General features: G+C 33.8%; 1 protein-coding gene across 6 annotated transcripts in view; it reads right to left on the bottom strand.

Moving 5' to 3' along the window:
* Positions 1-12,735, bottom strand: part of SMARCAD1 (SNF2 related chromatin remodeling ATPase with DExD box 1) — a 78,511-nt gene that overhangs the window by 12,550 nt on the left and 53,226 nt on the right. For all 6 annotated transcript variants that reach the window (XM_078445875.1, XM_078445876.2, XM_081795555.1 and 3 more), the window contains exons 11-17: positions 7,223-7,313; positions 4,749-4,848; positions 3,988-4,047; positions 3,812-3,887; positions 2,222-2,357; positions 1,571-1,708; positions 14-109 (exon numbers count right to left, since the gene is read on the bottom strand). In XM_078445875.1, coding sequence (XP_078302001.1) covers positions 14-109; positions 1,571-1,708; positions 2,222-2,357; positions 3,812-3,887; positions 3,988-4,047; positions 4,749-4,848; positions 7,223-7,313 — 697 coding nt within the window. The remainder of the gene's footprint in view (positions 1-13; positions 110-1,570; positions 1,709-2,221; positions 2,358-3,811; positions 3,888-3,987; positions 4,048-4,748; positions 4,849-7,222; positions 7,314-12,735) is intronic.

The raw sequence follows: 12,735 nt of genomic DNA, 5'->3' as shown, positions 1-12,735 counted from the left end.
AAATAAGAATTACCTCTTCTTTTACTCTTCTGAGAATAAATGGTTTTATAATTTGTTTTGCATGTGCTATTCTCTCTTTTTCATATATACTTTGCTCATCTGCTGATTTCTAAGTAAAAAAAGAACATATCCTTTTAGAAATTACTTATTTAAATGATCACAGTAACAACCTTACATAACATGAAAATCATCCTCACTATCATCAGGAGTTATTTTCCACAGAAATGCACTTCATTCTAGATAGAATATCACATGTCAACTCTGGGCTATAATCTACCTCTTCAAGCTCCATATGTATTTTGAGGTTTCATGTATTCTGCTAAGCTAATGAAACTGAACTGTTCTAGGATGGTGTTCAGAATCAAGTCATAACTAACGAGTCGTAACAAATGACCAGGTCTCATGAAAAAGTGTGTGTGTGTGTGTGTGTGTGTGTGTGTGTGTGTGTGTGTATGTTTAACAGGTTGGGAAAAAGAAGAGAAGAGGAAGAGAAAGAGAGATAGGTAGGAAACTTATGTTCTAGGTAGAAAGCTAGTGCCGGGGATGTAAACCATGTGGTCTAAAAGACAGGGATGGTTCCTAATCAAAACCTATTAATTTTGGAGAATTAAAGAAGTGGAATTTTGTTCTAAGAAGTGAAAAAGTCCTTCATATTCTATAATCTGCTTGGCCATCAAGTGGGAGTGAATCCATTAGTGAAAGTTTAAAAGGCCATTAATTTGCAGTGGAAGACCACCATAGGAAATTCTTGGAAAATATGCGAGACTTGGGAGACAGTCAAAAATGTGTATAAACATTGCTGTACTAGAAAATTTAGGAGTCTCTGAAGATTATACTGTACTTTTAAGTTTGCTTATTTATTTTGAGAGAGAGAGAGAGAGAGAGAGAGCGAGTGAGCACAAGTGAGCAGGGGAGGGGCAGAGAGAGTGTATCCCAAGAAGGCTTCATACTGTCAGCACAGAGCCTGATGCGGGGCTTGAACCCACAAACCACAAGATCAAGACCTGACCCGAAACGAAGAGTCAGATGCCCAACTGAGCCACCCAGGCAAATCCTGTACTTTTTCTAAGCAACAGGGAGAAAATTAACCAGACTTTCTTTTAAATAGAATTTAAGTGTAACTTTTAGAAATTGTTACTTTTGAATTTTATTTCAAAATATATTTTCCAGTATAGGAATTTTCTGGACATTCTACCTTTGTCCAGTTCTACAGTTTACCTATAAAGAAATGCTCCTAATTTACCTAATTTTAGTAAGGCAAATGCAATCACCAAATTTTCCACACAAATTATGTATCTGAGTTCTCCACTAAACTAAACCTGTCATTTCAGAAAATCAGGATATTAAAACCAAAACTCTTAGACATTAATTACAAAAGTTACCAACTTATTTCCCATTGTATTTTGGCTAACTTCCCAATTCACCCAAGTATAGGGATATCAACTACTTAAACTTAGTTGATAGCACAAATACACTATGAAAACAAGAAAAAAAAAAGACAAAATAGAAAAACGGCCCCCATAAAACACAAAGTGACATACTTGGGAGAAAATAATGAATTTATGCTTACTGTCTTAGAGGAAAACATTCTTCGTATTTCACTGGTGCTACTACTAAACATGTGTGGCATAACGAAATTCAATAGTGACATGAGTTCTAACAGATTATTCTGTACGGGTGTGCCCGTGAGCAGCAAACGGTTATTTGCCTGTGAATGAATGAAAGTAAAATTTAGGTTTTTTTTTTTTTTTTTTTTTAAAGCCAAATCCTTGCCTGCATTTCTCAGTGGGGGAGGAAAAAAATGTTAAGACCATTATTAATAATGTAACATTTTCTGATGAAAGACTAGTAACTGAGAAAAATTATCATCTATTGTGTTTTAAGGTAGAATGTGTAAAAATAATGGTTTCATTTGTAAGTAGGTAACTTATGTCCTCATATCAATCACTTTTATGAGGCAATGAAAGTAGATTATATTTGATATTCATAAAGTTTATCACATAGAACAGGGGTTTGCAAATTGAGGCTCATGAGCCAATAAATATGATTTTTATATTTTTAAAGGGTAGTTAAAAAGCAAAGAAGTGGCAGAAGCTTAATGGCCCACAAGGCATGAAATATTTATTACCTGGACCTTTACAAAAAAAGTTTGTTGACCCCTGATATCAAATACTAAATACATTAAATTATAATTGGAATAATTCACAGAATCCTCTCTTACATTAATTGTCATAAGGTGCTGGTAGCGGATAGAGCCCATATTCTTCAGCATATGGCCCTCATCAAAAATAGCATAATTAAGTTTCAGCCTTCGAAACAGACTACGATCATCAGAACTGCTGATCGCGCAATTATACCTGTCACCAAAAAAAAAAAAAAAAAAAAAAGTCTAAGGTTATACCTTTAAAAGCCTGGACCACAGTGAGATTTAGTGTTTTATAAAATTTTTATTCATGCAATTTTAATAACCAGTAGTTAAAAGATACCACTAGACATAGTTGATGTTCAAATAAATACTGATGCACTTGTATCCAATAATTACTTATATGTAACCAAACTATAGAAGCTGCCATATGTAGGTAAAGGAAAATTTAAATGTTACAATTAGACAATATCTACACACCTAGGAAGAAGCCAATTTGGGTAGAATTTATATGTACTCTGCAATTTTTATACTTTTTCTCATGAACTGTTATACATTCAGAACAAACAGGGAAAAAAAGGACATGAAATTAAAACATTTGTTAAGTACATAATACTATTGTATTAAAGTAGTAGAGTACATCCAAGAAAAAAGTTAATAGCAGCTACCAGTACTAGACTATCTATGAAAATGAAGTCCATTTTATTTAGAAAAGATGAATTCTGGATGAATTCTTTTAATCATGGCCTCCTACAGAAGTCAGTAGAGAAAATAGTAACTAAATACTGAGAGTTAACATGAAGATTGAAATAACCTATATTTAAAAATGCAATATGAGAGCAGTAACTTCTCTGCTTAATATTTTTTCAATGTTTATTTTTGAGAGAGAGAGACAGAGCATGAGTGAGGGAGGGGCAGAGAGACAGAGACCCAGAATCCAAAGCAGGCTCCAGGCTCTGAGCTGTCAGCACAGAGCCGGATGTGGGGCTCGAGCCCACGTGCTGTGAGATAATGACCTGAGCAGAAGTCGGACGCTTAACTGACAGCCACCCAGGCACCCCTCTGCTAAATATTTACGCTAAAACAGCCAGTACACCAAGTCATGATTAACTTGGTAGAAAGTTATATTTTCCACCCGTACTTCTATAAATCAATTTTTTTCATTTAGAGAGTGAGATTTTACTGTATTTATTAATACAAAATTATTAATTGTTGGAGAACAAGAAGCTGGAAGCACCATGAGAATGTCCTGAAGGAAAGGAATAGAACTGCTTTCAGTTCCTTGCTGCTCTGTGCTTTTCCTTCAGGACATTCTCACGGTGCCTCCGGCTTCTTGTTCCCAACAATCAATGATTAATAATTGACATAAGTTAGAAATATTACAAATCATTTGGTGGGATATCTTAAATTTTACTTTAAGTTTAACAGAGTCTTGTAAAACTACACTTTCAATCAAGTGGACAAAGCCTTTTTATAACCATTAACCATCATCTGTTATACTATTAAAAAACTGAAAAATGCCCGAATTCTCAACATAAATCATTCCATTACTTTTGTTGTATAGTTCTTAGCATAAATTTTCCTTCATATTACTACTGAGATATTTTTAAAAATTTGAGGGTTACACAAAATCTTTCCTGCTCAAATATACTTTGTCTCCATACTTACGTGGTCACAATTACATTATATTCTTCGTATTTACTATGGATGTTATATCTAATCTGTTTACGTTCTTCTTGAGAGCCTACAATTTAAAAACACCACACACATATTGGTTACATTTACTGTACTTTACTCTAAGGATTTTAAAGAAGTTTCTGATTAAAGCAAAATGACATTCTTACCATAGTAACAGAGCACCTTTAAAGTGGGGCACCATAAATTAACTTCTCTCAACCAGTTATCTATAAAGCAAAAGAGATATTATTTGTATCTGCTACAACAGGTTATGTGCTACAACAGGTTATATGCAGTGAAATGAATTCTATCCAGAAATTCTTTTGCAAAATAATGATAAAAAAAAAAAAAAAAAAATCAAAGACCCTTCACAATTCTCCTGATGATTAAAATAATTTTGAAGAGGCATAAAATGAAAGGCAGATGGCCAACCATTATATTTATAGGTCATTAATTTCCATTTTAAAGACTTTTTTTGGATTATGTTCATACGTATATTATCTACTCTAGTCAACATCCAATCAATTAAGAAAGAGTAACTTCAATGGGGATGAACTGTATACTTTCTGATTCTATAAATGTTTAATTATAAATTTAAAAGCACTTATTTCTCTTAAATTACTCATCAAAACAATTTTTTCATTAAAACAATTTTCTAGAAGTATTACAATAGTCAATGATCTTATTGATGGTCCCTGATCCATAATAATTCCATAATAATTCAAAAGGTGAATAACTGACTTGTATTGCAGTTATTTTAAAAGATGTGCAGTATAATCAAACACGCATACTCACAAATATACAAAGGGAGAAAAAAATATAAGGTGACCACATAATATTCACCTCTATAAACTAAGAAATCACAGATTTTCTTCTCCCTATACACAACCTTATACAGTCAAGTGTAGTTGTCCACAATATTACAAACCTATAGTTGATGCTGGAACAACGATCAAATGAGGACCTTTATTACCCTCCTGATAAAGGTATGCCAGGAATGCAATGGCTTGAATAGTTTTTCCTAGGCCCTAAAATTAAATGTTTAAAAGACAATATATGAAATTTAAAAACAAAAAATACTGGAAAACACAAAAGGAAAAATAATACTTCTGGTTTTAGTTATTTTTGATTCCCCATAATGCAACCATATGAGAGTTCTATATTCTTAGTTCCCAATGACTGATAAAACAGACCATAATGTCCAAATTACACTAAAACTCAGTTTAATGAGCAGGATGTATCCTGCTAGTTAAAATACGACACACATTAATATGGAAGAGCTTTGCAATGCATATAAAGGATATAATTTTGGTAACTATTTATATAAAACAAATATTTAATACATACTAAAGAACAATGTTCCAATGACTAATCAGATCATATGCCTATCCTATCACCCACCAATTTCACTTCTAAGAGTATATTCAAGAAATATGAGGACATACATCCACAAAGACCTTGGGTAAGAATGTTGACAATAGCCAAACACAGGAAATGACCTAATGAACTTCAACAGGAAAATGGATACACAAGTTGCAACATATTTATACTATGGACTACCACATACCAATCAAAAACCAAACTACTGATACATATAAGAACATGGATGAATCTCTGTAACTTTATCATGCACCAAATGAACCAGAAATAAACAGTATATACTGAATGGCGCTATTTATATAGAGTTCAAAATTAAAAAAAAATAACCTATGTTTATAGACATCAGAATAGTGGTGGTAATAACTAAAAAGAAGCATGAGGGCATGTTCCTGGTACAATGGAAATGTTGATTTGGGAAGTGGTCACATGGGTGCACACATATGTAAAAAGTCACTAAGTTGAACATTTGTGTATTTTACTGCAAGTAAATTCTATATAAGCGAAGTGGGGTTTATTTTTAGGCTACTGAGCAAGTTTAGCTAAACACTGCCAGCTGTGATAAACTGAACTGCCCTCATTCCTGTGTTGAAGCCCTAATGCCCAATATGACTATATTTGGAAATAGGGTCTTTAAGGAGGTAATTAAGGTTAAGTGAGATCACAGGGATGGGGGCCCAATCCCCATTGTCAGAGAAAAAGACACCAGGGATGTGTGAGCAGAGAAAAAGACATGTGAGGACACATCAAGAAGGTGGCCATCTGCAAACAAAGGCTAGAGGCCTTAGGAGAAACCAAATCTGCCAACACCTTGATCTTAGACTTCTAGTCTCCACAGATGTGAGAAATAAATTTCTGTTGTTTAAGCCACCCACTCTTTGGTCTTTTATTATGGGAGCCCTAGCAAACCAGGCAAGACACTAATTTATAGATATTGTGTTTTACAGGTTACAAAAACAGTTTCACATATTATACCTCATTTGATGCCAAATATAATCTTAAGATACAGAAATTACTCATGTTTCATTAATATTGGCAGAGATTAGGCCATTCGGTAAGGATTAGCCCATGAAAAGCAAAGGTTTGGGTTCCAAACCCAGATTTGATTCTCAAGTCCAGCTCTCCACAACTGTAATGTTCTATATTCTATATCTAATTCTATAACTATTTGAAATCCTGCATATATATTGTTTTCTATCAGATAAAGAGCATCTTTGTTATAATGATAATATAATGTATGTGTGGGAATAGTCTTAAAGTACAAAAGATTACTAGAAGCTAACTACAGAATAAGGATCACTGTTAATTTTTATTTTGAAAATGTAATATACACTGTAATACATATGTATTTAATAAGCATTTTCTCCACTGAACAGGACTAATTTTTAATAAACTTTTTAACAGAAGAAGGACATTAAGGTTAAAGGTCAAGTTTCTATGTGACAATACCTGAACTACTGGGTGTAATGTGATGGGGGCGGGGGGGCGGGGGGGGGGTGGGGAGTGGTGCACAGAAACTCAGAGACAGCTAACAAAAAATGGCTGAAATGATGTTGCTGATAAATGTGTGGATTTATTTATAAGTCTCTATGAATTTTCAAAGTAGCTATAGAAAAGCACATAAAACAAAATCTTAGTATTATACATATGCATATTGTGTATGTACATACAAACACACACCTGCAGAAGAAAATAATCTCAAAAGATATACACCAAAATAGTACTTATTTCAAGGCAGCAGGAGTATGAGGGATCTTGATTATTTTTGGAATTTTTACGTAACGTCTAATTTTTAAAACATATATATTAATTTGATAATCAGAAAGAAAGTAAAGCCCATTTTCATTTTGAGGGGCAATGAGGAGGCCAGAGCTAAGAGAAGTGCTAGAAAATTAGAAGGGGTGACTGGAGTAATAAAATACTGATGTGAGAACAGTTAACTACAGGGGTCAAGGGAAAATTTTATTTTAAATGATAGCAAGAAGGCCTTTTAATGATGAATCCTAGAAATAGAGTACTACTTACCATTTCATCTGCCAAAATGCCATTAAGTCCATGTTTATGTACCAGTGCCAGCCAATTCAAACCAACCTTCTGATAGGGCTTGAGTGACAAACTGGTAAAGAGAGTTACAAAATATTACAGATTTATACTTCTATACTTTTATACTCCACTAGTTTTATGACATGAGGTTTAAGTTTACAATGCACACAAAAACTGAAATACCCATGTCTAATCTTACCTTTTAACTTACAAGCTATTTACACTTAGTTAAGAAAAAAGAGCCCCAAATACAATGCATTTTCTTCTATTTTCTCAACTTTTATTTTGTATTGACTTACTTTTTCTGGCTTTAAGAATTACAAAAAATATTTCCATGTTCAGTCATAATGTAATGCCACCAAGTTAATTCCATAACTGATCACAATATTAACCATGATAACATATTACTAACCTAATATATACTAGAAAATGGTATTGTATGGATTTGAATTATACCACATTAGGGAACTTCAAGTATTAGGACAACACAAGCTTAATTTGCCTCTTTGCCAGGTTGACTGAATAAACACTTTCTGAATGAGTGTCAGTCACCTCTAATGTCAGTGGTATGTATATCTGGAAGGCATATATATGTATTTGTTTTTGAACTGTATATGAATATAAATTTGAGAGACATCAATGAGCATCAAAAAGTGAAAGTAGCAGGCAAGGGTCAAAAATCTCATTTAATTTGGAAACACATAATTTGGAAATAACTTCTTTGGAAGGTAATATTGGAAGGCTATTACCAATAAAAACACTATTTTTTTTCTAAAAGTTCAAGTAGTTAAAAACCAATAGCAATTATTACTAAATACCTATTACATACAGATACACAAATAGCATTTTCAAGCACCACCTCATTTAATCCCATAACATCCATTAAGACTGCCTTTTATCATTACTTGAAACTGATGAAAAACCTGATGCTAAGTAATCTGCCTGAGGCTGCATAGCTACAAAGCGTTATGGATGGCTAAGATTTTAACTAAGGAAGTCCATCTCACTCAAAAGTTTATCCTTATACTCCCTAGGTCAGCACACAATACATATTAACATGAAAAGCTAGGATAAAGACACACCTTTCATTCTCCAGCTTTTATCCTCTCCCCTTATTACCTATTACACACATCCTATCTGCACATAGGTAAGGAGTCTGAACACAGCTATGGTATAATAAAATGGTTAAAGGGCCAAATTCTAAAATCAACAGACTTTAATTAGAATGGGGTAAAAGAGGTAGGGTAGAAAGATATACATCTTAAATTAGAAATATGTTTCGGGGCACCTGGGTGGCTCAGTTGGTTAAGCGTCCAACTTCGGCTCAGGTCATGATCTCACAGTTCATGAGTTTGAGCCCCATGTCGGGCTCTGTGCTGAAAGCTCTGAAGCTGACAGCTTTGGATTCTGTGTCTCTTTCTCTCTCTGCCCCTCCCCTCTCCCACTGGTCTCTCTCTCAAAAATAAACATTAAAAAAAATTAAAAATAAATCTATGTTTCAGCTGTGGGGCATGCAATCTATAAAACATTTCTCATTAAAAAAAAATAAAAGCATTGGTGGGGAAAAATTCAGCAATATTGCTGAAATCTTTACAGTTCATTTAAAAAAAAAAGTCTTTGTTTTCCTGATCATGTAATTTCAACTGCCACTACAAAAGTAATAATAAATAAAACATATTACCATAGATATTTTAATTTCCAGATCCAAATGAATTTTCTACAATGGTGAAAGTAAATGCTCATACTGGAATAGTCTATTCCAGACACAATGCTATGGGCGTGACATGCATGATTACTTCATATAATCTAATGATAAAGCAGTAATATTATTTTTTTTTTTAATTTTTTTTATTTTTTTTATTTTTGGGACAGAGAGAGACAGAGCATGAACGGGGGAGGGGCAGAGAGAGAGGGAGACACAGAATCGGAAACAGGCTCCAGGCTCCGAGCCATCAGCCCAGAGCCTGACGCGGGGCTCGAACTCACGGACCGCGAGATCGTGACCTGGCTGAAGTCGGACGCTTAACCGACTGCGCCACCCAGGCGCCCCTCAAGCAGTAATATTATTATCCCCATTTTAGAGATGAGCTGATCTCTGGGACTAGGAGAAGAGAAGTAACTTGCCCAAGGTCATATAGCTATACAAATGCACTGTACTGCAGTGGCAGAGACGGAATCCAATCTAGGTCTGATCCAGAGCTCAGCCCTTCAACAACAGAACATGAAAAAGTTCTTTCCTCCTGACCCACCCGTTCTATGGTCAAAACTGAGTTCTTTATTATTTTTGAGCCGCTCTTGATGCCTTAGTCATCCCACACATGTAAGGTTCATACTTTATGAAAATGATGAAACTTCATAAGGTGGGCAAAGTACGTCATTTATAAATGCATCAAAGCACCAAGCATGCTATCCCAACATTGATCTATCACAAATAGCCAAGAAATATTGAGAAACCAGTGTAACTGTTAAAATACTCTTCACTATACATAAAACTTTAAAAAGTGATGAAGGAGTTTTGAGAAGCATCTACTATATAGAATTTTTCAATCAAATAAAAATGGCTTCATCCATATCACAAAACAGCTCTGCTGGCTGTTTCTGATCAAGATACTAAATAGCTTTGTTATACTGAAATATTTGTTTTAAAAATACAATGTGTGTGCTTGTGTATGTGTATACACACATATGTATTTTTGTGTATACGCTCCTCTACTGGATTTATCTAAGCTTCCAATAACTTTTTATTGCTTAGTATCCCAACAGTGCTGCCCGTCAACAGATCCCTTCTTCAGAAGGCAAAAAGATCAATGAAAATGCAATTTTGACAAAGATGCTTTAAATCCAATTTGTTATGACCAATTTTTAAAATAGGGCAGCTATATTCTTTCTCTAGCAGGATCTAATATTTAGATGCTGTACAATCACACCTTCTATTTATTTTGACATTCTATCGTTTTCTAAGAATTTTCATGACTGCATATAACCCCCCCACACCAGTTTATAGATAAAAATGTAATCTGCCCACGCCTTCTGAATTAGTTTAAGTGCTCTCTTCTCATCAGCAGACCATAAATATCTTTTGGTACCTCTCACTAAAGAAAAAAAAATGATTTTAAGATTTTCTGAGACCATGAAAGAAAATGAGGCAGCATGTTATTTTGAAGTTACTTGCTTTGTTAGGAGGAAAAAAAAAAAAAATCCTTCTAGAGTCAGGATTTATTTTCAGAGTGAAAATTTAATTGGGTTTAAATCTCCTGTTGGGAGAAACTGGTATCAAAGTTTTGAAAGGTGAGATAAGCTTGAAATGGAAATAATATGCTAAATGTGAGTTCAAAATGCAGAAATAGTCTAGAGAGACTTGTTGCAAGCAGTTGATATGAAATAAGATTAGGGATACTAGCTGACCAAAAGCTTTATATTCCCTAAGTGTGACACAGCTGATGACAATACCACAACATTAGTTTGCACTAACAGTAGTATCCAAACGGCTAAAATATTTACATCATAGCACTTGGAGTTACTCAAGTCACATCTGCAGTACTGATCTGTATCCACATCACTGTCAAATGGCTTCACAGCAACTGTTTAGAACATGATAGGAAACCATCCTATCAAATTAAGGACAAACAAAATCAGAGTAACCTGGTAGAGTTAGCCCAGAAAAGACAGGACACATATAATTAAATACATTTTATATTGAACATCTGAGAAATCTTTTCAGATAAAACAATTTAAAGCTAATATATTTTAGATCAACTGCTAAAGTTTGAGAGATGGCTACATTAACAGTAGGAATAAAAAGGGAAAAATACTGAGGTTTTTTTTCTCTTTTCCCTCACTGTATTATATTTTAACTTTCGGTATCTTTAGTTTTGACATTTTAAAATAAAAATTATGAACATAATAGTTTTGAGCTTTGAGATACACGCAAGAAATTTTATTTCCCTCTGCAAAGACTTTATTTTTAATAAGGATTTTGGTATGTCTATATGTCCTTTATCTCTAAAAGGCAACTTTTTTCTGTTATAATTAATATAAATTTGTAATAATAAATGGTTAACATAATTTTGCTTCAACGTAAACTTTGCTAAAAGAATTGGTTCTGTTAAGAAAAGCAGGGTAGCTTAGTCATCAGGATGGTTTGACATTTTCCTCCAATGCTAATAACTCCTTTCCCAAGGCAAGAAAACTACTTTAATTGTCTCTGTGCTCAGCAGCAATGATGCCTGGCCAGTATACCAAGTAAAACTGCTTGTGCAACTCTTACCTTGGCTAAAAATAAAAACCAAGACAACAAATTTCACCCCCTAAAAGTGCATTTACATGAACTCTCAAGAAACTATCTACACAGGTATTAGAAGTTCTATTTCGGGCTAGAGCCAATGAGCACTTTTTTAAAAAGAGCAATTTTTCTCATCTATTAAATACTTCATCTGAAAATTCCTCAGCATAAAGGAAGGACAGTGTATTACCTGATCATACTATTTACAAGTAACAGGACTTTGTGGATGTGGGTTTAAGAGAGAAATTTTTCAAGTGATGCAATAAAGCACTTGATTTTTTAAAATCCAAATTATGATAAAGTAGACTCAACTGGGTAAGTCTTGTAGAGTGAAGAACTCCCCATATCCAATGCTGTAGAACAAGAAGGAGCAGCTCCAACTACACTTTTAGGAGATGAATTTGCTGACATGGCCATAGTTCTTTCTATGCAACAGAGAAAAGAGCTTCTTTGTGGGAAGTGCATCACGTTTCCCTACACCATCCCATAGCACCCTAGAAGGGCACAGAAAAGATTGTAGCTTACTATTAAAGGCCAGTAACCGTATCTTGACTTTTAATTAACCAATGATCAGCAAATATGCTTTGATCATTGACTAGAAAAAGACTAGAAGAAGTAAATAAAATCACCAAGGTAATTAATTTTAGTACCTAGTGCTAATCTTATTAAATACCTATCAGAAATATTCTGAACAAATGTAACTCATTTTTAACGTTACATATTCCTGAATACTATGGATATACCATAATCCACTCTAACTATTCATACCATAATTCATTCTATTCTCTGATTTTAGGAACTTGGATTGTTTCCATGTTTTTGCTACTATAAATATTATCACAGTAAACAATTTTATACACTTCTTTAAAAGGAAGTATCCTGAATAGTTCTGAGTCCCCAAACCACTTAAAAATAAACTTTTAAAGGAAGTTCAAAATAATCTTTCCATCCCAATATCCCAACACCATGCAAACTGGGGGCATCACAATTATAAAATGCCATTTTAATATGTACTGGTTGTTGTACAAATTTTTTTACTGAAAATAATTCAGTGTCTGCTTTTTTGTAAGAATTCTGAAAAGGTATTTTACTGACACTAGCAGTTTTGGGAAATATAGTTTTTATAAACTTTCCTTATATAATCTATTTAATAAGTGTCCTTGTCATTACTGATGTTTCTACTCCAGAAAGAGATTTAATAACTCTGGGCTTT

The sequence above is a fragment of the Panthera onca genome, chromosome B1 (assembly GCF_046562875.1).
Source record: "Panthera onca isolate mPanOnc1 chromosome B1, mPanOnc1 haplotype 2, whole genome shotgun sequence".
Classification (NCBI taxonomy): Eukaryota; Metazoa; Chordata; class Mammalia; order Carnivora; family Felidae; genus Panthera; species Panthera onca.
This window is presented reverse-complemented; position numbering and strand designations above follow the sequence as displayed.